The sequence below is a fragment of the Arvicanthis niloticus genome, chromosome 12 (genome assembly GCF_011762505.2).
Source record: "Arvicanthis niloticus isolate mArvNil1 chromosome 12, mArvNil1.pat.X, whole genome shotgun sequence".
Classification (NCBI taxonomy): domain Eukaryota; kingdom Metazoa; phylum Chordata; class Mammalia; order Rodentia; family Muridae; genus Arvicanthis; species Arvicanthis niloticus.
This window is the reverse complement of record NC_047669.1, coordinates 3,085,948-3,112,988: the sequence shown is the minus strand read 5'-3', so window position 1 is coordinate 3,112,988 and position 27,041 is coordinate 3,085,948. Positions and strand designations below refer to the sequence as shown.

Below are 27,041 nucleotides of genomic sequence, written 5' to 3'. Positions count from 1 at the left end.
CATTCAGTGCCATTTCTGAATACTCATACCTTTGAGGGGAAATATGATTAAAAGTAGGGTCTTCCAAATCAAGAACACCTATAAAGGTAATGGAGACAGAAAATTCCCTTTTCCCCTCATGATAGGGATTGAACCTAAGACGATGCCTGCTAGGCAAGTGCTTGACTACTGAACTACAACCACAGCCCTTCCTCTTAATTGAATAAGCATTAAACTAGAATGTGAGCTGTATCACAGGTACGGTGCTAAGAGATTGCAAAGACAAAGAAATCTCACACTGTATGTGGTCATGTAGGTGTAACCTGTGGTATGTATGTGTTCCTTAAGTAAGAGGACTTGCCTGGTAATGGGGGATGACTGTCTGTGTTACCTAGTTGGCTTTGTCTGGAGCAATAAACAGAGTCCTCCTATCTTTATTCTGTACTTTGAATGCTGTGGATGTTTCTTACCTTTACACAGAAACTGAGATGCTAAGAAGAGATGGCTCCCTGAGAAAGACCTGTCCAGTCCTCTTAACATTTGTGTGCATTTCAAAGAAAAGAGGAATTACATACAGCTGCATATTTCACTCACTCATTCATTCCTTCATTAATTTGGAGATAGGGTCTCTCTATATGTAGTTGTGGCTTTCCTAGAGCTTACTTTGTAGGCCAGGCTGGCTTCCAACCCAAAAAGTTCCTCCTGCCTCTGCCTCTGGAGTCCTGAGATTAAAGGTTGGCTGCACACAACAAGTTGTAGATTTTCTAAAGTAAGTGCTAAAGATGAGGTATCTTTGTTTCTTTCTCTTCCCCTTCTCCTGCCCCTTTCTTTACTTTTACCCCTCTCCCTCCCCTCCCTCCTCTCTTTTTCTTTCTTTCTTTCTTTCTTTCCTTCTTTCTTTTTTTCATCTCCTTTGTTGCCAGACTGGCCTCAGAAGACCTGCCTTCATTTCCCATGTGCTGAAAGTACTGAGATGTGTTCATCAGTGCCCAGCCACTCTCTTATTTTCAATAGGAAGAATTAAATTTCTTCTATTTTGTATGTCATTTAACTGAGATCTCTGATAATATCTCGTTTCTCTAGGATAAGAGATAAGTCTCTTTTTAATCATGTGTATGGGTATGTGGTATGTGTACATGAATGTCAGAGCTTATATAGGCCAGAGGTGTGAGATCCCCCCCGGAGCTGGAGTTACAGGCAGTTGTGGATCACCTAATATGGGTTCTGGGAAAGAGCATAGGTCCTGCAAGACCAGTATGTGCTCTTAACTGATGAGCCATTTTCCCTGCCTCTCAGGGCTCTAACATTTATTTATATATCTGAAAAGTCCCCAGATTTCCAAATGTCACACAATTGCAAAAACTATCTGCAGCTGGCAAAATCACACCTCTGCTAGAGCTTGAGGCAAATCATAGTCAGTCTGTAGCAGTCCCGTGTCCCCACACCTGGGAACAAAACAAAAATGCATTCCCATAATATTTCTGTGTTTTTCAAAGAAACCAAAACTCCAGAATTGTCAGTATACCATTCTGTGTTCTTTTAAGAGAAATGAAATAGTAATTTGCTGGCTTCCTGGACTTCTACAGGGTATGTTTCTTCTGAATGTGGCTTTCTGTTTTGGGAAGCCATATATTTGACTGTTTGTTAGTCTAATTGTTACTGTATGTGTATGCGCCTGAGTGTATGTATGTGCACCATGAGCATGCAGGAACCTGAGGTGGTCAGACAAGCTCTGTGGAGTTACTGTTAGCTCTGAGCCACCATGTAGGTACTGGGAAACCTAACCCAGGTCCTCTGCAAGAGCAGTAAGTGCTCTTCACCACTGAGCTACTTCTCCACCCTTTGTTTTGTTTTGTTAAAGACTTATTTTTATTATTTTTAAGCATCTGTATGTATGTGAGGTGCCTACAAAAGCCAAAGGAGTTGGATTCCCTGGAGCCAGAATTATGGGCAAACTCAGGTTCTCTTGAAGAGCAGCATGTGCTTTTAAGTGCTGAACTATCTCTTCAGTCCCTTGTGTTTGTCTTACATCTTATTTTCTAGGTTCAGAAGCTGCTTTGCATGTGCCCAGTAGATTTTCATGGAATCTTCCAACTAGATGAAAGACGAAGAGATGCAGTGATTGCATTGGGCATTTTTCTCATAGAGTCTGATCTCCAGGTAAGCCTTTACTAAGTTTATAATTTCTATAGTGTAAACGGGGGAGTAATGAGAATTCACATTCATATTGCATATGTTTACCTAGTCCTTAACAGTACTAGGAGGGTGCGTCCCAACCTAACCAAAGTGCTGAGGGGATGTGCGGGATGGGGTAACAGAGCAGCGACATTAATCTGAGGAAACCGAATTGTTTGTTTAGAGGAAGGATCTCTCTACATAGCCTGGTGGTCCTGATAGTAACTGTGTAGCCCAGGCTGCCTCAAACTCACAGGGATCTGCCTGCCTCTATCTCCTAGGTTAAAGGCTCATGTCACCATGCCCAGCCAACTTATTAATTCTTTAAAATAAATAATAAAGTTCTTTTTAACTATTTTAAAATTTAGGGGTATTACTAAGATAAAATCCTTGAGACCTAATTGCATATTTTACAAAGTAGACTTGCTTTCTATAGCAGGTAAAATGTTCACTAGACACATAGTTTATCTGTCACATAAAACCATCTTTATCAAAACTGAATAGAAAGAACATTCGAGTACATGTTACTAACATTTTGATAGGGATTACTCCAATGGAACATGGTATACTATTGTTTCTTTTTTTTTTTTTTTTATAATTGTCAACAGTAATTGAAGCAAATTCTTTTTTTGTTTTGTTTTTGTTTTGTTTTTTTTTGTTTTGTTTTGTTTTTGTTTTTGTTTTTTTGAGACAGGGTTTCTCTGTGTAGCCCTGGCTGTCCTGGAACTCGCTCTGTAGACCAGGCTGGCCTCGAACTCAGAAATCCGCCTGCCTCTGCCTCCCAAGTGCTGGGATTAAAGGCGTGCGCCTACCACTTCCCGGCTGAAGCAAATTCTTGATCATTAGATATCAATTCTAATTCACTTATATGTTGTTTATCATTTGTAGATACTAATTTTGAATTCTAAGTGTAATTGTTCTGTTAGGAAAATAATGTTATATATTGGACTATTCATCAAAAACCATTACCCTGCACTTCCTAGAAATTATATTCCAATAAGCATTTTTATTATTATTTATTTTGTTTTATGAAACAATCTTGTTGTGTATTCCTGCCTTAGTTTGTTAGTAAAGATTTGTCCAGAACTAGCTGTATAGACCAGGCTGAACACGGTAAGGTTCTCCTGCCTTTATTTCTCCACTGCTGGGATTTCAGGCATGTCCACCCACCCTGTTTTGTATTTTGACTGAATGTGTGATTCTTTTAGCAGCGTTTGTCCCTGTACTCTGGGCCTTGCACATGCCAGGCAGGCCTGTACCACTCAGTTGTACCCTTAGCCATTTTAGTTTTGATTTGCCCATAAAATATCTTTGACATATGCATTGCTTGACAGAGTTAATTATAAATCCCAAACATATATTTGACTTTTTTAAGATAGCAAGAAAGAAAAAAGTACAGATTACGTTTCTTGCAATTTGGGTTCTACATAAGGAGTGACGAGGGGTCTGGGGTCAGACAGCACATGACAGTTTACTTGTACTGCCAGTTCCATCTTTGGACTCATGGATACAGATGGACCCCAGGATGCTTCATTAGACCCTGAGAAGGCCAAGGGACCATGTCTCTTATCTTGGTTCACTCTAGTTTGTGTTGCTTGACTCTGTCCAGGATGCACTGGCCACCTTCATGTCTCGCCTGAGCTATCATAGCAACAGTTGTGCCACGAGTAGTGGAGGTGGTTTACTCCTGTGTACTACTAAGGTCACTGCATTATGTGGGGAAGAGCGCTGGCTCCTCTGCAGGGGCAGTGCAGTGCAGCCCTTTGCAGTGTGTGCCTATGATCCTAGACAGATGTGCTAGCCACTACCTTTAATCATTTCACATTTTTTCCTTTTTGCTTATAAATCTGCATTTAGACCAAGTTTAGAATAATCACTGTCTCTAGTTCATTGGGTATCAGATTGTAGATGCTTGAAAGCTTGGTGCCGAGCTAGGGTGGTAGTTCACACCTGTAATCCTAGCACTTGGGAGGCAGAGGAAATCTCACTCTCTTAGTTGAAGCTCAGCCTGGTCTATAGCATTCCAGGCTATCCAGGGCTACATAGTGACACTCTGTCTCAAAAAATAAAATAAAATAAATAAAAGATTTAGGAGGAAAGCTGTTTCTTTCATTGGGTGCTATTAGCCATTAAAGTCTGATGCTCAGCTTCAAGAACTAAGAGGGAACACAAAGCACACAATTTAACTGCAGTAGAGGAAGAGGATACAGGGTAAGAAGAAAGGAAATGACAAGTCCAGAAGCTTGTGGCTGCGAGTGACCCTTTGGTCCCAAGAATCTTGTCTTAGGATACGTAGTTTTGGGAAATCCATACCCCTGTCATTGACAGACTTAAGTACTCGTTTGCAAGTACCTTCTAGAGAGGCCGTTACTTGGGCCTGTCCCTCAGAGAGGCCCACTAGGCTGCACATTACACACCACAGGGCAGAGACTGCGGATATCTTTTGGACTCTGATGCATGTGAATGGCTGGGCGCTTTACATTATTCCTGGGAAATATGAGACTATTAGATATGGCTTGCTTAATCTATGTGAAACACTGGTTAGTCACTTACTAAATATAATTGTTTGTTTGTTTGTTTTTTAGCACAAAGATTGTATTGTTCCTTATCTTCTACGACTTCTCAGGGGTCTTCCAAAAGTGTATTGGGTAGAAGAAAGCACAGCTCGGAAAGGCAGAGGTAATTTTGTGTGACATTTATCTTGAATGCCAAATTAATTAATTAATTAATTAATTAAAAAATTTTTAAAAAGAGAGGAAAAGAAACAAACAAACTTCGAAATTAGACAGCTTTTGGCTGGTCTCAGCAGATGTAAAACAACTTAATTGCCAATAGCAATGTAGCTGACTTTACTTACTGTGTTTAGGACCCATGGGTAAAGGGAGAAGGATGCACAGTTTGCAGCTTTCCATCAGTTCTTCTGAGAATAAGCAAATACTTTTGAGACCTTCAGAAACTTCCATTTTCATGTGTCACTGGCTACAGTTGGGCCATCTGCATCTGTCCATCCCCAAACCAACCATTTTGCCCCAGAGCTAATAGATTCACTTCTAGAGAAAGGTCTGCTCTCCATGTTACTATGTGGCTGTTACAGAAGGGTGAAATGGACTTGGGATACAACCATAACTCTAGTCTCAAATGAAAAAACCCAAACAAACAAGCAAAACAAAACAAAAAAAAACAAAAACAAAAAGGAAAAGAAAAGAAATGGAATAAATTCATATGCATTTAAAAAAATTTTTATTCATCTGTCTGTCTGTCTGTCTGTCTGTCTGTGTTTTTTTTTGAGACAGGGTTTCTCTGTGTAGTTCTGGCTGTCTTGGAACTATCTCTGTAGACCAGGCTGGTCTCAAACTCAGAGATCTGCCTGCGTCTGCCTCCCATGTGCTGGAATTAAAGATATGTACCAACACAGTGCATGGGCACATTCTTTTAAACTGGTATTTATTTTGGATTTTTGAGGGCTGGAGGTGTCAAAGAGAAAGTCACAGCCTTGTCCCATATTCTCTCAGCTGCCCTCCTTCATGTACTTTTTCTTTTTCCTTGTCCTCCCTCCCTCCCTCTCCCTTCTCCCTCCCTTTATTTCTTCCTTCCTTTCTGTCTGTCTTTCTTCTTTATGAGATAGTCATAGGTCCACTGTGTGCCATGTGTGTGTCCTGATGCCCTGAAGCTCCCGGTCAGCTTGGAGCACTCCAGCATTTTTGGATTCCCATAAAACTGAAGTTTCTTTGGAATTTAGCTCTGTGGTGCTTTATATAAAACCTTTGAGTGTATCCTGATGGGTTGGTAAGGAAGACATTGCTTTGTTTTTTTTTTTTGTTTTTTTTCCCCCGCAGTAGGAATGCTGGCCTAACTCCTTAAAGGGCTCACTCTGACAAAGACATTTTACTGTTGTCATAAACATCCTGATTGTAGATTTTTAGCCCTTTAAGTTACCCACCATGCCTAAAACTTCAAATGATGAATGTTTCCACAGCTCAAAGGAACATATTAAATAGAAGTTTGTATCTGTAACTGTTACCTAGTTTGAAAAGTACAGTCTCAGAATCTATTGAGAGTGCAGTTCCCTCAGAGTCACAAGAGCTCCTGGAGCTTGGTCAGTGCTTGGACTCAATCTTGGGTCCTCTACAAAAGCAGGATGCAGTCTTAACTGCTGAGTCATCTCTCTAGGCCCAGTTTCTTTTGAGGCCTAACAGCCATCATATACATGTAATTTAGGAATAATAAATAAAACTTTTAAAGATCACTTTTATATATACAGATTCATGTTAGAATGAAAATTTTGACGTTTGAAATATTGTTAGAAATATATAAATTTATAGGACTTGTGTGTGAACTGGAGACTGAACCCAGAGCCTCATGCATGCTAATTATATGTTTCACCACTGAGTGTGTGTGTGGGGGGGAGTTGGGGGATAATGTGGAGTGGGGAAGATATGTTGGGGGGGTATAGGAAGTGGGAGGGTGTCTGTGTGTGTATGTCTATGTGTGTCTGTCTGTGTCTGTCTGTGTGTATGTTTGCCTGTATATTGATAAGATGGCTCTAACCATCTTGAAAGTCAACAAGAAGACTTGGCTGGCTGGCAAACCTCAGGGATTCTTCTGTTTGTTGTCTCTGCGCAATTGCACTGGAATTATGTGTGCTGCCATGCTGGCTTTTCATGGGGTTACTAGGGATCAAACTCAGGTCCTCGAGCTGCTGCCTTCCTCTTTTTTTCTTTTTCTTTTTTTTCTTTTTTTTTTTTTTTCTGGTATAACTCATGCTGCTAAAATCTAGAGTAGTGGCTCCCAAAGGGTGCAATCTAAATTGTAGTATACCTCCAAAATTAATCTGATGCACACACAGGTTTCAGAGATACCTGGGTGGCATTTAAAAATTCTAGTAGAATTCTAATAATCTTCCATATACTGTGTACTCCCATAATCTGAGAATATATCCATGAGAAAGTGGGTATTTGTGTGTCTTTGACTCAGTATAAGATTGCTTAAATTATTCATGATAGCACATGATAAGCATGCTTGAAACCATGGTGGGAGTTGTAACATTTGAAGGTACACCTGACAGAAAGGCTACATATGCATAGTTCTTGGTGTTCTAGCTGAGGTACTCCTTCTAGCCTGTTTGCTTTGAAGAATTTCCCTGCTGTTAGGCTTAGTTTGAAAAGGACTTAAAATTTTATGGGCGTGCTGAGGGTATGTGCTTTCGTAGTCAAGTGTGTAGTTCCAGCTCTGAGACTCTGGGTCAACCTCTAGCACAATATGAATATGTGCTTGTGAATGCTTCATTCTGCTAAAAGTGATATGAGTATGTGTTTGGTGGTTAACATTCATGTGCCATTGCTTACACTCGGTTTAGATTTATCTCTTGGGTTGCAGATATAGCTCATTTGTTAGAATGCTTGCTTCCAGTATTCTTGAGGCCCTGAAATTTATCTCGAGCACCACATGAACTAGGCAGAGAACTAATAATCCATTACCAAATAATCTGTTACCAGTAATCCCATTGCCAAACTTGTAATCCCAGTAGAATTTAGGGTGGTACAGGCAAGAAGATCACACGTTCAAGGTTGGGTCAGGGAGGTGGCTGTACAATCCTGATGCCCAGAGTTCAGACCATAGAACCAATGTAAAAGCTGGATTTGGTCAGTCAGGCCACAGAAATCTCAGCATTCCTACAGCAAGGAGCTGGAGACAAGAGAATCCTGTGGAAACTTACAGGCCAGCTCAGCTGGAAAGTACAGCTTGACACAAAAGAACAAGACCTTAAACAAGGTGGAAGGTAAAGACCCACACCCGAGAGTATCTGCTAACCTCCAAAGGCATGCTCTGGCACATGCATCCTCACACATACCACAAAATGCAAGAGTTCAAGGTCAGATTCAGTTACCATGAGTTCAATCCCTGGGACTCACATGAAGGAAGGAAAGAACTGACTATACTGACCAAAGAGAAGTTGTCCTCTGACTTCTACACACATGCCTATGTGTCGTATGACACACACACACAGGCACACCACACGCACAGGAAGTGCAATTTAAAAAACTGAAAATTAATGCAAGAGTCTATGAAAAATGGATAGATCTGAATCTCGATAAACTAAGCTCTTGCCTTCTTTTAGCTTTTTTTTGTTTTTTTGTTTTTTTGTTTTTTTGTTTTTTGTTTTTTTTTGTTTTTTTTTTTGCTGTGTGTTCTTCATTTGGGTCTGGGGTCCAGCCAGCCCTCACATTCCCTGTGTGGGTGACAATAACTTAACTATGAACTTCTGATCTGCCTGTCTATGCTGCCTCAGTGTTGGGATTACGAGTGTGAGCTACCACATGTGCTTTCTTGGCTCGGGTAAGCTGGTCCTTAGGCTGTGTGAGAAAAGGGGTGTGCGGAATCAGGCAGCCAGTATTTCTGTTCTTAGTTTGTTCTCATCTCATCCATACCTCATGTCTTCCAGGTAATCTCCCAGTTGCAGAGAGTTTCAGCTTCTGCCTGGTGACCTTGCTGTCTGATGTGGCTTGCAGGGACCCCTCACTTAGGGACGAGGTAAGCATCTGGTACTTGTGGGTGGATGTTAATTGAAAGAACCCCATAATGATGAAAAGGGCTGTGATGTTTGATTGGATTGTGTTGATTTTATATAGTATATGTGCATGTACATGTATTGTTACACACACATGTACACACATGCAGAAGCCAGAAGAGGACATTGGGTGCTTTCCTCTTGAGCTTTTCACTCTTTTGCATAAAGATCCCGTATGTATGCAAGTATGTATGTATGTATGTATGTATTTATTAATTCTGATGCTGGGAACTTAATTCAAGACCTGTACTTCCTCAGCCACTATTTGAGCTAGTCTAGCTAGTTATCAAGTGGCAGTGATTCACCTGTCTACACACCCTAAAGCTGCTGTTGCAGGTAGTGTTCACCGTATCCCCAGCTCTTACATGGGTGCTGTCAATTTCAACTCCTGTGTAGGGGTGATATTTAAAAAGCAGCACCCGGTCCGGCTTGTTCCCAGGCAGCCACCATGTACCTGCTGTTCCTTGGCTCTGACCAGAGCTCCGACTAGCTAGATGTACAGGCCCTGGCACCCATGAGATGGCTCTGCCAATCCCCCATGCTGTATCCGCAAAGCTCGCCTGAACCCCAGACAATATCTGCCATCCTCACAGTACCTGGTAGAAATGAGACTCTTAAAGCTTAATGATTATCTAAATATATATAAAGGATTATATATATATATATATATATATATATATATATATATATATATATTATATAAAGGATTCCTATATTTAGAAATGCTCAATCAACAAGATGCCCACACAATTAGAGTTGTTACCCAATATCTAACCTTTTGATAGAAGTTGCTACCCAGGACAGACAGCTTTCGACCCAACTGTGGTTCTCCATGGCTGATAGCGTCCTCCTCCCCTTCCTCTTTTTCTCCCCTCCCCTCCCTCTCTTTCTCTCCCAGCTCCACTTCTTCTTCTACTGCCTAACCACCGAGCTCCACTGCGAATTCAGTGTATCAGAATAAGTACCTGCTACACTCTGATCTTACTGCTTTCTTTGCTACCATCTCCCCAACTCCTTTACTTGATGCTATTAATAGCAGTACTTTTTTTGTTTGTTTGTTTTTCTAGACAGGGTTTCTCTGTGTAGCTCTGGCTGTCCTGAAACTCACTCTGTAGACCAGGCTGGCCTGGAACTCAGAAATCCGCCTGCCTCTGCCTCCCAAGTGCTGGGATTAAAGGCGTGCGCCACCACCACCTGTCAATAGCAGTACTTTTCAACTGTGATACTTTAGGATATTTTTCAGGATCTCTGAGTCTTACCTAATTCAGCATGCTGTGTGTGAGGCCAGCCTGGTCTACAGAGCTCATTCCAGGACAGCCAAGGCCACACAAAAAAGCACAATCTTAAAAAAAAAAAAAAAAAAAAAAAAAAAAAAGGAAGGTAGGGAACAATGGAGGATGATTCTCAGTGTCACCGTCAGGCCTCCACATGTAAGCGCCCACATGTGTGCCCAGAGGTACACAGAGAAAGGCAGAGGTGCTCACTTTCCTCCTCGAGGGTCTTGATTGAAGATGCTCATGGAAGATGATGGTTTCATTTCTTCTTGTGTGTTTGGGTGTGATGTGCCTTCATGTGTGGGCACTCTTGTCACTGAGGAGGCAGAGAGGAGGCTCCCTGGGTATCACTTGCCAGCCATCCTTGGAGAGTTGCTGAGTTCCAGGTTCAGTAAAAGACTGTTTGAAAAAATAAGATGGAGAACAAGAAAAGAAAACAGTTGACTTCAGACCTTCACACACTTACATACATGTGTGCACCTGCACAGACTTGCACAAACACTAACATGACCACGTGCGTCCACACTTCCCTGACACAAAACAAAAATCAGAAGGGTTGGAGAAATGTCTGAATAGGTAAAAGCACTTTCCATAGAAGCCTGACGACCCGAGAGTCTGATTACAGGGTCCCATGGTAGAAGGAGAGAACTGACTCCCGAAAGCCAAGCTCTGACCTCTGCCCATGTGTCATGGTGCACATGTGCCCACACTCACACACACCATCATATACACACATAAAAAAATACCCATGCACATACACAGTAGTGAATAAAAAAATAAATACCTTAAGAAGTAAAATGGGTTTAGAGACAGCTTAGTCAGGACATCAGCCTTGTCTAGTCAGTGAGTGCCAGATTCCAGGGAAAACTGTCTTCAAAAAACAAAATGGGAGCAGGACAGTGGTGACCCACACCTTTAATCCCAGTACTTGGGAGGCAGAGGCAGGTGGATGTCAGAGTTGGAGACCAGCCTAGTCTACAGAGTGAGTTTAGGCAGCCAGTGCTACACAGAGAAACTCTGTCTCAAAAACAAAACAAACAAAAAATTACAGCAGGCTTCTTATCTATTTCATCATAGAAACACTCAGTACCAAAGGTCCATATGAGTCATGTCACTTGCCTATGCTGACCATTACAATTTAGGCCTTACAGACAGAGTCTGTGGTGATTTGGTGATTTGAATTGGAATGGCACCATAGACTCATATTTGAATGCTTAGTAATTAAGAGTTGCACTATTTAAGGATTAAGAAATGTGCCCTTGTTGGAAGAAGTGTGTCACTAGGAGTGAGATTTAAGGTTTCTAAAAGCCTGGCCTAGTTCCCTTCTCTCTCTGCCTATGGATCAGGATGTAACTCTCAACTACTTGTGCAGGACTAGGTCTGCCATGCCTGCTGCCTTGATATTAATGAACTGAGTTTCTAAAGCTGTAAGCCAGCCCCAATTTAATGTTTTCTCTTATAAGAGTTGCTGTGGTTATGGTGTTTCTTCCCTATTGCATTACATACCTGTTAAACTAAGTACAATCATCTTGTCTTTAGTGATTCAGTGCCTCTCACCATTTTGCATCTTACAGGACTAGTGAAGGTGTGTCTTCTGGGCCTTCCCATTGTGGAGGATTAGGATTTACACAGTGAACCTACTGTAGCATTGCAATTCCCCTGAGCCTTCAACTTTCTTCATGAACACTAAGCCAAGGGATATCAGGCACCTCCAACTCCTTTTCAGTAGGCCATCTTGACAAATGCTTGAGCCAACCATTCAAACAAACTTTTAGCTATTTTTTTTTAAACTGTGAAACTTCCATATTAAACCTAGACTCTCCACTCAGAGAGCCCATATTAATAAACTCAGTCTGATCCAGTTTTATGTTCCTTCCCCCATTATTCCACACACTGAAAATCCATTGTCGTACATATTCCTTATTAGAGAAGGGAGAGATAGAGAATAGAGCATGGCAAGAGAGAGAGGGAGTGAGAGAATAGTGTGTTCATCCAAGGCTGTCTGTGAGAGAATGGAGAAAGCATCATGAGAATAGCAGGTTCTCAGAGGATGAGTACCTGGGGCAGGTGGTATGCTGTGTGGTGGGGCAGGGGAGGGACCCTTGAGCTGTAGGGAACTTAGGCTAGTAGAGGAGGTGAGGAAGATGCTAGCATGGACTTTGAAATGAATAACAGGTACTTGTGATATTGAGGGAGCTTGGAGGCCAGCGTGGGCTTTGATTGCTGACAGGCACCACAGGTAACCATAGGTCCCTCTGCCAGAGATAAAGGAAATGACTCCTTTTGGCAGATGAAAACCAATTACATAAGTTTCTTTAAAAAATGCTGATTTTAATATAACCCCCAGAAACCCTCCTATAGTTCAGTTATGCTCATTTCTCGGTGTTTGGACTGCCTGCTGGGCTACCTGAGACTTAACATCTCCTAGACTTGTGCTTGAATGAATCATCAAATGCATTGACCTCTTTAGTAGTGTAGCCCGTGCACCTTCTCATCAGCTACACGTTGTCTCTCTACCTTCTAGGAGCCTGTTAGGCCTTTAGTCTGGTTATAGATCTAGAGGTAGGCCCGAGGAACATCGGCATTGTCTTGTCTGGGACAATCTTCTTCATTGCTGGTTTAGCAGATAATGAAGGATTAATTTCCTCAGTTAAAGTCAGAAAAGGCAATAGTTGAGGGGAAGAAGTGGGAGAACATCTGCTGAAGGAGAAGAGACTACTTCCTCAGGTGAGATAAACCAAGTTCTCAGCAAGAATCTGAAGTGTTTATAAAAATAAAGAATGGCTCATATAAAGAAGTCTAGACTCTGATGAATGTAGGGTTATTTTGTGTGAGTTCCTGCACCCCTGGAATATTCCTATGTGTGTTCTGAGTCCCACACTTCCAAGTAAGATGTAAAAAATTCCGTTGTACAGTGGTAAGTAAATGACATAGTTTCATGAAGATTATGATTCTACAGAGTAAAACTGAAAAGAACTAAGCCCTTTGGTTAGGACCTATCTGTCACCTATTAGAGAAAATAAGGGAAAACAACCAAGCCAGCAGATACAAGTCCCGGGAAGACAGCACGCTCAGAGACAGAAGCTTTCTGTTCCTATGTTAGCTATTGTGGGAGCATGGACAGTTCAGTCAAGATGATTTCTAAAGCTCCTTCAAATTTTGACAGAACTTTGTAATACCCAGTTTTGGTAACAAGTTTGTTTTGTGTTCTTGATGGTTACAGATTTTAGAAGCACTTTTGCAGGTTTTAAATGTCCTTTTGGGAATGTGCCAGGCTTTGGAGATTCAAGAAAAAGGTATGATTATAAATCTTGAAGATGATTTTATTTTCAATTTTTAAAATTTTATCTATTATTATTTGTGTGTGTGTGTGTGTGTGTGTGTGCGTGTGTGTGCATGTGTGTGTGTGCGTGTGTGTGTGTGTGTGCGCACGCGCGTACGCGTGCACATACTGCATATGGGTGGTTAAAGGACAGCTAACTTTCAATAGTCTGTTCTCTCTTCTACCGTGGAATCCAGAAATCTAACTCAGCTCATTGGATTGAGTTATCTGGTTGGTCTTCAAGACTAGTTTGTTTGTTTGTTTGTTGTTTCTCCTTTCCCTCTCTTTATCTATTGTTTTGTCTCTTTGTTTTATTTTTTTCTACTTCCTGTATACCTAATGGGTAGAAACTTTTCTGTTGTGTTATGTTTGTTGTGTGCTGGTATACTGAGAGGCCACATGGGGTTATGAGCACAGTTCTGCTTACAATTACCAGGTATCTTTGACCAGTGAGCCTCAGTTTTGTCAGGTATAATAGGAGGGTAGTTTAGTTGACTTTTATAGGTCACTTTGCTATAGTGTAAATAGGACAATGAATGTAATAATCTGTGGTGGTCACAGTACCTAAACAGGACTCAAGTATATTACTGTTTGGGATGTTCCGTGAATAATCAAGACCTCCTAAGGAAAGCAAATGTGGTGGAGACACAATCTGACTTTACTGGTTGTGGTGGTTTGAATATACTTGGCCTAGGGAGGGGCACTATTAGGAGGTGTCATCTTGTTAGAGTAGCTGTGGCCTTGTTGCAGTAGACGTGTCACTGTGGACATGGGCTTTAAGACCATCATCCTAGCTGCCTAGAAGCCAGTCTTTTCCTGTTTGCCTTCAGTACAAGATGTAGAACCCTCAACTCCTCCTACACCATGCCTTCCTGGATGCTGCCATGTTCCCTGCCTTGATGATAATGGACTGAACCTCTGAACCTGTAAGCCAGTCCCAATGAAATGTTGTCCTTTATAAGGTTGCTTTGGTCATGGTGTCTGCTCACAGTGGTAAAACCCTAAGACACTAGTAATGCCATATTATCAAGGGATAACTAATGACATTTTTAATATGGCATTACTGGTGTCTTAGGGTTTTACCACTGTGAGCAGACACCAGTAATGCCATATTAAAAATGTCATTAGTTATCTCTTGAGTTAACTCTATAACTGTGGCTTCTTTTCAGCCTTCACGGTTGTCACAAATGGGTTGTAAAATGTTAGCCAGTGATACAAGTTGGTACAGTGTGGTGTCATCAGTAACTCCCACCTTATATCTCTTCCTGGTCTTCTAGAATACCTTTGCAAGTATGCAATCCCATGCCTCATAGGGATCTCAAGATCTTTTGGACGTTACAGCAATTCAGAAGAATCTCTCCTCTCAAAGCTTTTTCCCAAAGTCCCTCCTCATTCCCTGAGAATACCAGAAGAGCTAGAAGGTGTCCGAAGGCGTTCCTTTAATGACTTCCGCTCCATCCTGCCCAGCAACCTGCTGACTGTCTGTCAGGAGGGTACACTGAAGAGGAAGACCAGCAGTGTGTCCAGCATCTCTCAGGTGAGGTGGACTCAGGGAAGAGGACTTCAGTAAGTATCCATGCAAAGAAAATAACAAATGTGTATAGTTTGCGGTTCTCATTAGAATTTCCTTGTTATAATAAAAGGATTTGTCCCTTTTCTTTCTGTTTTGAGAAAGGGTCTCACTCTATAGCCCAGACTAAAACTCACTGTGGCCTAGACTTTGTGGTCCCTTTCCCTCACCCTCCTGAGGTCTAGGATTGCAGATATGAGCCACCACACTTAAGCTTAAGACTGATCCCATTTAAGCCTTTTTTGTTTGTTGTTTATTTTTAAAATTGGGATAGAGGCTCACTCTACAGTCTAGGGTGGCCTCAGACTGACACAGATCCTCCTGCCTCAGACTCATCAGTGCTTGGATTCCAAGTATGCACCAGCGCACCTGGCTTTTTAAAATTATTTATTTATCATAGTACCAGAGATCAACTCCCTAGGGTTTTACATGTATGAAACAAGTTGGTTTTTAAAGAGGATCTTGCTACATACATGCTGGCCTCAAACGCACATTCTGCCTCTTCCTTCTAAGTTCTGAGACCATGGGAGAATGCTGCCGTGCCAGGCTTCTTTTTAAGATTTGTCAATGATTTCATAGTTGTAGAATGTTTGTTGTCAAACTTTGTTCCTGGTGGTTTATTTTTAATTGCGTTTGCAGGGTGGGGGTGGAGGAGGTGTGGGTTATTTTGAGACATGTAGCCCAGGCTGGCCTCAGAGTTGCTGTGACAATGAACTTGAACATGATCCTCCTGCTTCCTTCACTGTAATGCTAGGATTATACTTGCGCCACTTTATGCAGCACTAGGGATATGTATCCGGCGTGCTCTCCAGAGGAACAGAACTGACAGAGTGCCTCTGTGTGCATATATAGGATTTATTAGAGTAGCTTTCAAGCTGTGACCAGCTAATCCAACAGTAGTTGTTTACAAACAGAAGGTCCAAGAATCTAGTGCATTTTCAGTGCATGAGACTGGATATTGCAGTTTGGCATTCGTGCATCTGTGGCTTCAGAATCCTGAAGAAGTAGCCTGTAATGCCAGTGAAGGAATGGACTCACCAGCAAGAGTGAAAGCAAACAGTGCAAAGAGCAAGTTTCTTCTCCCATGTTCTTTTTATATAGGCTGCACACCTGTAATCTCAACACTCAGGAAACAGAGGACAGCCCGGCTTGTATAGCAAATTACAATCTGGCCATTGCTGGGTAGTAAGGCTATATAGTTAGACTGGTGATACAGCAAAAAAAAACGCTGTAACGGCCTTAGACTTCAGCAAGGAAATAAGGCTTGACACTGGACTTCAAGTATGCAATTAGGTTGGCAGAGACCTGTACTGAAATGAGTGATTGAGTTCCCAGTAGCCTTTTTTGATATGTACCTTGTGGTTTTTTAGGTTAGCCCAGAACGTGGCATACCCGCTCCCAGCTCTCCTGGAGGATCTGCTTTTCACTATTTTGAAGGTAGGTTTCACCTCAGTACCAGTATTGATCTGTTATCAGATAACAGGTTCACAGTGATTTCCTATGATATTAAGGATGCTGGGACTGACCCTCTGTTATCATGCATTTATAGTGGTGAGCTTTTACTCCAGTTCCCATTTAATTTCTCCCCACTCACCCCAGTGTGTGTGTGTGTGTGTGTGTGTGTGTGTGTGTGTGTGTGTTTGTGTGTTTACCATAGCACAAATATGGAGATAAAAGGTCAGATTTGGAGAATTGGTTCTCTCTGGATCATGGCTTGGATTTTTACCCACTAAGCCATCTTGCCAAAAGTGACATAAATTTCTCAAAGATCGTATTTCAAGCTATTCTAAGGGAAGGAAATTTTGAAAAGGAAGAGAGTAGTTATCTACTGTTATGGACACTCTGTGCATAGTATCTCTTGACTGTGAGAGTATTGTATATATCAGTTTATGTGCATTTAAGAACTAATGGCTAAATTTATCCAGCTCAAAGTCTCTCTTAACCCGGAAAACTCTATCCTTTAGACCCTAAGTCTGTTTCTCACTTAACTGCCTATAAACATCTCTGATTTGTCAAGAGGAGCTGCTCTTGGTGATTGCTGTCCTTTAAACATATCTATTAGGATGGGAAGACACCCAGATAATGCTGTCTGTACGAGTCTGTGTTTCCCTCAGCAGATCTGCCACCTTCTCTTGCTAACAAACTCAGGAACAGAGGGTTAGTGTACATAGTAACAGAAGTGTGCCTCCCTGTAAGGAATGCAGTAGCTTGCACTGCTTCCTGAATGTTTGCTCATGTACCCCCATTTCACTTTGAAGTTTTGTAAAGTCTGTCTCATTTCTGCCATTCTTCCTATAGCACCAGAAACATTTTTGACTTATTTTGTGTTACTGGGGTTGAGCCAGTGCCTGTGAGTACTAACCAATTGCTCTATCACCGAGCTATATCCCCACATTTTTTAAATAATTATTTTGCTTGGCATGGTGGCATGCATCTATAATGCCAGCCCTTGGGAAGCAAAGGCAGAAGAGCTCTAATTCAAGTCTAGCCTGCACTACAAACTGTACCTTTTCTCAAAAAAGCAAAAGATAATTATTCTTTAAAAGCACAGTTTGCAGTGCTCTCTCTCAATGTTAATTCCAATTATTTTTTTAACCCAAGACAGGATCTTGTTGGGTAGAGCAGGGTGGTCTTGAACTTGTCGCTATGTTTCTACTTTTACCTCCCAAGTTCTGGGATTCCCAGCACGTATCACCGCATCCAGCTCTGTAAATGTACACGTCCCAATTCTTAGGTCCCTGTTTCCCAATGATCTGCTTTTGCCTCCATGTGTGACTGCCGTCCAGCATCTCATTCATAGAGCTCTTTTCTGTCGTGTCATGGTGTCTGTCTGAGAAGTGTCTGCTGCCAGGTCACAGCCTCTGTACCTTCTCTCTCTGCTCCTTTAAGCCTCTGTTCACCCCTTGTTTCCTCCTTTGTCACCGTACTCTTGTTAGCTCTCTAGCATCACCGGTGATTCCAGGTTCCATGTCAAACTCCCCCTTGTGTTGCTAGCTGGTGTCCCTCCTTAGAGCCACGGTGTGCTGCCAGTGTTGTAGCACTAGATTTTTGTCCGATCTGCACCCTGCTTATGTGCTCTCCTACTGGAAATCAAACAGGTTCCTAGGTTCTAGGTAGACGGATATTGTCTGCCGGTGTTTGTTTTGTTTACTTATTTTTGTGGTAGTGGGGATTGAACCCACATGCTTTCCCACTGAGCTGTTTCCCCATAGCTTTGTTTATTATGAGATGTGATCTTACAGTGTTGCCCATGCTGGCTGGGAACTTGCAATCTTTCTGTCTCACCCTTCCAAATAGCTGAAATGATAGATGTAAGTCACAACATTGGGCTGTCTGTCATTGTTTAAATGACAATATCAGACCTGCTTATTTTCTAATCATGGTTTTCAAATAAAATGTCTTAATAACTTTTTAGGAACAGCAATGGTTTAGTGGTTAAGAGCATATACTGCTCTTACCAAGGGGCTGAGTTTGATTCCCAGCATGTACATTATGTTGTGGAAACTGCCTGTGACTCCAGCTCCAGTGGGAGGGCACCTGGGACCACTGTGGGCACTTGCATTCATGCATATAATTGAAATGATAAAAATTTTTAAAAATGACTTTTTGATCCATCATTTGCTTGGGGGTTTACATTTATTCTTGTGTAAATTTTTCAGAGAGGTTTAGAGTTAATATTTGACGTAGTCATTGTTCTATTGCTGTGAAGAGATACTATGACCAGGCAACTTACTAAAGAATGTGTTCAGGAGCTAGAGAGGGGCTCAGTGATCAGAGCATTCATTGCTCTTGCAGAAGACCTGGATTCAGTTTCCAGAATCCACACTGTAGCTCAGTCATTGGTAGTCTCGGTTTTAGGGGATCCAGGAGGCACACACGTGGTACACATATGTGCATGCTTGCAAAAAATCCATACACATGAAACAAATCTAAAAAAGAAAAATTTAAAGGAAGAAAAGGGAGGGAGGGAGGGAGGAAAAGAGGAAAAGAAAGCATTTAATTGAGGGATCATTTACAGTTTCAGAGATTGAGATCATGACCGCCAGGAAGATGGCAGAAGGCAGGCAGGCATTATGGTAGAGCCGTAGCTGAGAGCTTACATCTTGATCTGAAAAGTTAGAAGAAGGCAGAGTGAGTCCATATCAGTGATTCTGCTGGTCCTGGCAAATGCTGTTACTGTGGGAGGGATGCTCTGTTTTGCTATTGTCTGGCATGTAGAACAACTAAAGAGTTCCTAAGGCTAGGAGCTAGGAGATTAATTTGCTATGTTTATTAAAACGCTGGTGATAGGTACTCACTTTATTTTTAAAACTTTCTTTCTTTTATTTTTTCTTTGACTTTTTAAAATTTTTTATTTAATTATTTTAGGGTTTCATTCTGTAACTCAGGTTGGCATAGACAGGCCTCCCTGCTACTTCTGCCGTCCAAGTGTTGGGAATATACATAAATACGTGTGTGTGGTGGTGGTGTGGTGTGTGTTATAATTTTATTTTATTTAGATAAGGTCTTGCTATTTTGCCCAGGCTGACCTGGTGATTGCTGTGTGGTTCAGGCTGTCCTCAAACTCTGAATCCTTCTGCTTAGCCTCCCTAGTTTTGGGATTTAAAATGTGTTCTACTACTCAACTATGGCTTCCATCTTTAAAAAAAAAAAAGATTTATTTATTATGTGTACAGCAATGTTCCTAAATGTACTCCTGCAGGCCATAAGAGGGTACCAGATCTCATTACAGATGGTTGTGAGCCACAATGTGGTTGCTGGGAATTGAACTCAGGACCTCTGGAAGAGCAGTCAGTGCTCTCAGCCTCTGAGCCAGCTCTGCAGCCCGTTGCTTCCATCTTAAGCATTTTGTAAGTGACGGTTGAGTGGTGTTAAATATATTCTTAATACTGTGCACCTACCTTCACCACCATCCACCTCCAGGACTCTTATAAAGCCGCAGGCCTCGTTCCCTCCTGCCTAGTTCTGGGAGACCCATTTTCCTATCTTTGATATGAGCTCTCTAAGAGTTCTGTAGAAATGAGCACATGCAGGACTTGCCTTTTTGTGGATGGCTTACATAATTATTCTGATTTTGCAACTTATGATTACATTTTTATTCTAATTTTGGTAGCAAAACATCTTTGGGAACCATGTAGACCTTAAACTTTCTTATCTCTCAGCTTTGAAAAGGTATAATTCTACTCTCTTTTATCCCATCCCAGATTAAGTTTTATTAAAAAGAAAAAAAGCTTTTGATTTGAAGCACCTTCCCCCTCAAGGATTAGTGGTCCGGCCTTTATTTCTCAATTTCAAAACAGGGCAAGAAAATGGATGGATGGGTCAGTGGTTAAGAGCACTTGCTGTTTTGTCAGAGGACATGAATTCAGCTCTCATCATCCACACTGGTTGTAACCAGCTCTAAGGGATCAGATGCTCTTTTCTGGCCTTCATAGGCACCTGTGCCCATGTGCACATGCCTGGGGACATGGACATGCCGATCTTTAAAGATATAAGTACAAGGACAGCTCTTACATCTCACTTCCCCTGATGTGACCAAGCAGCAGCCAGTACCCTGCTTTCACCACTGTGAAGGACTGTACCCTCACAACCAGGGAGGGCTGTGGAAGCTTCCGTAGTCACGCTCCTGTACTCTCCATACACTGAATGGCTGAAGCTAGAGAATTGCTGTGAGTTCAGAGAAGCCTGGGATAAAAAGGAATATTACTATCAACAAAAACAAAATGTATATACCTATGCTGGTTCTTGGGAATTACATGGCTCAGCCATGTCTTTCTGTGCTTTGTTTTGTTTTTCTCCTGACAGCATCTTGCTTGCCTGACGGGACTGCCTTGGAGCCCGAGTACTACTTCTCTACCGTCAGCTCCAGTTTCTCTGTGTCTCCCCTGTTCAGTGGCGTTACCTATCAGGAGCTCTGTATTCCACTGGACATGCTGCGGGAACTCTTGAACTTGGTGAGCAATCTCCGATGGGTGAATAGATCAAAGGAGAACCAGGCAGCAGAAGGCTTGTGACTTCTGTTGTTGCCTGTTTGTTTTTTTTGTGAGCTATGTAGCCCTGGCTGGCCTTGAACTTACAATTCTCTTGTGTGTACCTCCCAAGAGCTAAGAAGGTATGTGATGCCTGGTTGACATTATTGCATGGGATTTGAATCTTGAGCCTGTCTAGCATTGAGCTATAATTTTAACCTTAAAAAACAAAACAAAACAAAACAAAACAAAAACAGGCAGCCATGGATGGGTGGCAGTGGCATGCCCAGTCCCCCATGCAGATGTGGTGGCTTGGCAGAGGTTGAATGAGGAGGGATGAGGACGGCCTTTTTTCGGGTCCCTTGGTTCAGATTCGCACAGCCTCAGGACCAGTGCTCTGTTAAGTCTCTTTAAAAACATACAGGATCTTAGAATGAGCAAAATGATGGTTCGAGTGCAGTCCTAGAATCAATCACAATTCTAACTTGAAATTTCACATTAGTTGCCACTTGACCTACTATTCAGTCTTTTCATCAGTCTTGTAAAATTTTAAGTTTAATGTATAAAACACATTATTACTTTAATAGACAATTTGCAAACAGTATTATTCCTAGCACATACTTTTTATATGAGGCTCTTGAAATAGCAAACAGTTTTGATGACAGATACAAGAAAAATATGTGTATTTTTCCAACAGTCCCAAGTTTATTAATAAAAATCTGCTCAGAACCTTCTCATCTCAATAATAAAAGAATTCTCATTTTCTGTATTCTTTTTATGCCTAGAAATATCAAATTTATGTATTACTATAACATAAAAAATAAAATGATGTAGTCATTTAACCTAAAACCAAAAAACAACAAACAAATAAAAACATACTTTTAATTTTGAAGCAGTCATAGCCATTTTACCCAGGCAGGCCTTGAACTACAGATTTGTGACCCCAAACCCAGCAGAAGCCTCTAATTTCTTTTCTTTTTTCTTTTCTGTTTCTTTGCTTTTTTTTTCTAATAAGAAAGGCTTGGAATATATGTTGAATATCTCTTATCCAGAATGCTTGGTACCAGAAACATTTAGGATTTGGGGTCATTTGCAGGTTTTTAAATTTTGCATATACATGATGAGATATCTTAGGATAAAACACAAGTCTAAGCATGAAATTCTTTTGTTCTTCATATCCATGCTCCTTACACATATAGAAGGTTATTTTATAGTTTTATTATTTTTTTAATTTGAAATAGACTTGCTCAATTGCCCAGGCCAAACTCAAACTTCTGAGCTCATGAGCTCCTTGCATCATGGCTTTTGGAGTATCTGGAACCACATGGCTGGCTTATGCAATGCCTTGAATAAGTTTTGTCAGATATAGAATTTACCACTTGGGACAACATATTGATATAAAAATAGTCTGGATTTGGGAACATTTGGAATTTCAGGTTTTTGGCATGGGATACTCAGGATGTATCATTCTTTCCAGGTAAATGGATAGAAAGAACTGGCAAATTACTGAAGGAAGGAGGGTAAAATTTCTTCCCTAAGGGAGATAACAAGCAGTGTCTGCCCTCCTCCCCAGGTCCCAAGGACACACTGAATTTTGCCAGAGTCCACTCTAGGAACCAGTGACTTTATTGGGTATCCCCACAGAGCCTAGGTAAAATGTTGGGAGATACAAACAGGGTTGTGAGCACTCCCCACCCCCAACCTACCACATCTGGAAAGCCTCACCCCAAGCCCAGTGAGGGCTCTCCGCTCACCAGGCTTTCCCAGTCTCTATGTACTCTAGCCCTTTCCCTAGGCTTTGTGTAGCATTGCCATGTGGGAGGAGCAGCAAGGACTCTAAAGAATCTGCGCCCTACTCCAAGCCTATGGGGGTGTTTGGTAACCATTTGCAAGTCCATCTGGGGTGGCCTTTTGAGGGGAGGGCACAGCTGTACTCCACTGAACATGATGACTTTGAAACTATTCATTCACAACACACTCTGTAGTATTTTTCATTTAATCCTTACACTGAGAGTATAGGAGAGGTAGCCTATACTTCCCTTCAGAAGAGACACAGGTTGAGTGCATCCAGAGCAGGCTCAGGCTCAGTTCCAGTATTTAAATGCCACTAACCAGTGCTTTTGTTTGCTGTGTTAATATAAAACCTAACCTTTTCTAACTTGAGTTTCTTTGAGGTAACAGCACAGCCTGCTTCGTTCAGTGCCATTGTTTGCCTGAGTCTTTAGCAGGAAGGTTGCAGTGAGTCGAGGCCGGCTGGGGATGTAGAGTAAGGCCCTGCCTCAAAGCAAAACTAAATGAGGCTGGATGTGATGTTGCATACCTTTAATCCCAGTGGGTAGAGGCAGGAAGATTTATGTAAGTTTGAGACCAGTCAGAGCTACATAGTAAAACCCTGTTTCTGAGAGAGAGACAGAGACAGATTACAGAAAGAGAGAGAGAGAGGGGGAGAGAAGAGAGAGAGAAGAGAGAGAGAAGAGAGAGAGAGAGAGAGAGAGAGAGAGCTAGCTCCAAGGCTACACAAAGAAACCCTGCCTTCACAAATCAAGAAAAGGAAAAAGAGAATCTAGTATTGGCAACTTTCAGGGAGTTGTTCAGTCACTTCCTTTATTTTTTGTCTCTCATAAGAAGAGTCCCAAATGAGGCTGGAATAGTAAGGGGATCTTTTGCATGTGACGTGACCATTGCTCACTTGGTCTGTTGTTGAGATGGTTTCCATCACATTTATCACTGCAAGTGTATTGGGTTCTTTCTTTTCATTTTTGTTTTAGATTTGTTTTAGATTTATTTACTTTACTTTCTGGGTGTGAATGCTTTAGCTACATATATGTATGTGTTCCGTGAGTGTTGACTGGTACCCATGGAAGTCAGAAGATGACATCGGATCCCTCAAACTAGAGTTATAGGCGGTTGTGAGTCAGCAGTGGTGATGTGATAGGTTTTGTCTGTCAGCATCTTTGTCACTGGCAGAAGCGGCTTGCATTCCTGTCTTCTTTGTGAAAGTTGCTTCATGTGGTTTTTTTCTCTAACAGGTGAAGAAGATCGTTGAAGAGCCTGTTCTCAAATCCTTAGATGCAGTTGTAGCTAATGTGATGGAGGTACGTACCTTCTGAGGACATGAGGGTTAGAGTGAAGGATAGTTTAGTATAGTTATGCTTAGTTTATTTTAACCTTAGTTCCAACACACCCACCACTTGCCTACTTATACCTGACTCTTAATTACATCACCATACAGTGCCTTTGACTGGTGTTCCATCTCTTCATTCCACAACTGAAACGTTCATGAAGGCTAACTGATGTGCCCATATCAAGTTAGAAACCTTGTAGTCAGCCTGGGTCTGGATTTTATCTTCCTTCTCCTTTGGTGCTTCTTTAGGCTGCAGGGCGTACTTACAGGGACATGCAAGCCCTGTATGTGGTACATATCTGAGGGACTTTTTAAAAAATGGTTTTGGAGCCAGCGCCTACAGATGTAATTATAAAACCATTACCTCTGGGTTCTGGGAAGTTTCAGTGTCTCAATGGACATGAGTCAGAGTAGAATTATTGTGCTCTCTCTCTCTCTCTCTCTCTCTCTCTCTCTCTCTCTCTCTGTGTGTGTGTGTGTGTGTGTGTGTGCGCGTGTGCTCGAGCATTTTTTGCTCTAGTCCCAGGCTCCTTACTTACATGGCATGTCTCTTCTCTTCTGATTGTGACATAACAGACTGGGGAACCCCCTTGGCTAAAGCATGAAGTACAAGCAGAGTTCCCAGGATCTTCAGGAACTTTGAATTGTCCCTTCTGCTCTGCACTTGCCATCAGCAGACTGTGATGTGTTTGTGCTGTGTGTCCTGACTAAGGGACACAGTTCCTATAATTCCAAGTTCCAGTCTGGTGCTTTTTTTTTACAGATCTTCAGACTTCAGTGTGAGCTGCCATGTGGATTCTGGGAATTAAACCCTGGTCCTCTGGAATAGCAATCAGTATTAACCACTGAGTCATCTCTCCAACTCCAGTTCTTTTATTGGTATATAGTCAAACATGGCTGAGGGCATGCTGGGAAGCTGAGGCTTGAAAACCAGGCAGGCTAATGTCTAGTACAGTGGTTCTCAACCTTCCTGATGCTGTGACCCTTTAAAACAGTTCCTCATGTTGTGGTGACCCCCAAACATACATTATTTTCATTGCTAGATCATAACTAATTTTGCTACTCTTATGAATCATGAAGTAAATATCTGATATACAGAATATCTGACTTGTGACCTTCAAAGGGATCGTGACCCACAGATGGAGAACCGCTGATCTAGAGACTTATTTGGTTTACATATGACCTGTAATGAAGTCATGTGGGTCCTAAGGAAGAATTGTGACTTTCTGGAGATCCCCCTTAGGGATTATCTTTTTTTCGGTGTGTGAATGTTTTAACTGCATGTATGTCCGTGTATCACATTTATATGCCTGGTGCCTGTGAAAGTCAGTAGAAGGCATTGGATCCCCTGGAACTGGAATTACAGACAGTTGTGATTTGCCATGACGGTGCTAGGAATTGAACCCAGATCTTCTAGAAAAGCAATAAGTACCCTTAACTATAGACCCATACCCTTACTCTTTAGCCCCACAGGGCTTACCTTAATAGAGGAAAATTAGTACTATGGCATCCTAGGACCCTTTTTTTCCTGTGAATGATCCAGGATGATTTTGGTAGTTTTTTTTGTTAACAATTTTTTGTTTGTTTGTTTGTTCTTCGAGACAAGGTTTCTTGATATAGTACTGGCTGTCATGGAGCTCACTCTGGAGACCAGGCTGGCCTTGAACTCAGAGATCTACCTGCCTCTGCCTCCGGAGTGCTGGGACTAAAGGCGTGTGCCACCACCACCATCACTACCACCCAGCTAACAATTTTGGATTTTAAGGTAGATAAATACCACTTAAAGAAATAGTTTTGTAGCCGGGCAGTGGTGGCGCACGCCTTTAATCCCAGCTCTTGGGAGGCAGAGGCAGGCAGATTTCTGAGTTCGAGGCCAGCCTGGTCTACAGAGTGAGTTCCAGGACAGCCAGGGCTACACAGAGAAACCCTGTCTTGAGAGAGAGAGAGAGAGAGAGAGAGAGAGAGAGAGAGAGAGAGAGAGAGACAGGGAAATAGTTTTGTTCCAACAAACACAAGAAAAAGTTTTAAATTGCTGGGTTGGTGAGGCAGAAGCAGCCAGATCTCTGTGAGTTTGAGGACAGCCTGGTCTAAATAATTAGTTCCAGGACAGCTAGAGCTATACAGTAAGACTCTGCTTCAAACACCCCCTCAAAAACAGGGAGTTTTAGATGCTGACCTTAAATATCAAACATATTATTCATTTGCAAATAGCAAACTCTAGCTTATAGGCCTACAGAACGCTAGGTCTGCAGCTAGTGAGTGCCAGAGCCGGATGTGGGTATGCGGCATGGACACTCTAAGAAACCTCTGTACACCTTGCCCACCCTCTTCCTTCATCTGTGCCCTGCCAGAGGGATAGCAAGGGTGCAGAGACTCTCCTGGCCCTCAGTCCACAGCTGTGGTCAGCGTCCTCTTGATATCATGCTGTGTGAGTTCATACCTTCCTCATCATTCTCTTGTTCTCCACTCCATGCCTCCTCCACCCCTTTCAGCTGATAATATCCAGATGTTGCATGTTGGGGTTCAGGAATCACTACACCAACCACACTGATCTCAGTTAAGCAAAAAAAGTTATTGAGCACACACCCTAAGACTGATTGGTCAGGACCACAGAAAGGACTTAGGAGCCTAAATGTGGTGCCAGTCTGTTTTCAGGGCAGGCTTATAAAGGAAAAAACCAAAGTGAGTTCATATGCAGGTGCAGGAAGTGTTGCCCAGTGGTCAGCTCTCACTCTAGCAGCCGTTTTAGACATAACAGTTCATACTGTCCTATGTAAAGCTTTATAGAATTTCTTAAGATTAACAAAGCTCATACGGAACACAACAGGATATGAGTCATAACTGTGCTCTGCGTTGAGTTACTTCTCTGTGTTAGTGACTGCCAGGCATATTATAGCAACAATATGAAATAGCTGGCAGGCATGGAGCAAAATGGCTCCAGCTATGTTGGGTTGGGGTTGGGGACAGGCAGAACTCAACATTGAGGACTACATCTTAACTTATTAGACTTTGTCTTGAGGGCTCTTTTTACTAGTACTACAGTTAGATTGTTTAAAAGTG

General features: G+C 41.9%; 1 protein-coding gene across 4 annotated transcripts in view; it reads left to right on the top strand.

Annotated features, from left to right (window-relative positions):
• The window catches only part of Pi4ka (phosphatidylinositol 4-kinase alpha), a 116,409-nt gene that overhangs the window by 10,006 nt on the left and 79,362 nt on the right, over positions 1-27,041 (top strand). For all 4 annotated transcript variants that reach the window (XM_034515467.2, XM_076942539.1, XM_076942540.1 and 1 more), the window contains exons 2-9: positions 2,023-2,139; positions 4,740-4,833; positions 8,597-8,685; positions 13,220-13,292; positions 14,596-14,855; positions 16,259-16,325; positions 20,694-20,842; positions 23,887-23,952. In XM_034515467.2, coding sequence (XP_034371358.2) covers positions 2,023-2,139; positions 4,740-4,833; positions 8,597-8,685; positions 13,220-13,292; positions 14,596-14,855; positions 16,259-16,325; positions 20,694-20,842; positions 23,887-23,952 — 915 coding nt within the window. The remainder of the gene's footprint in view (positions 1-2,022; positions 2,140-4,739; positions 4,834-8,596; positions 8,686-13,219; positions 13,293-14,595; positions 14,856-16,258; positions 16,326-20,693; positions 20,843-23,886; positions 23,953-27,041) is intronic.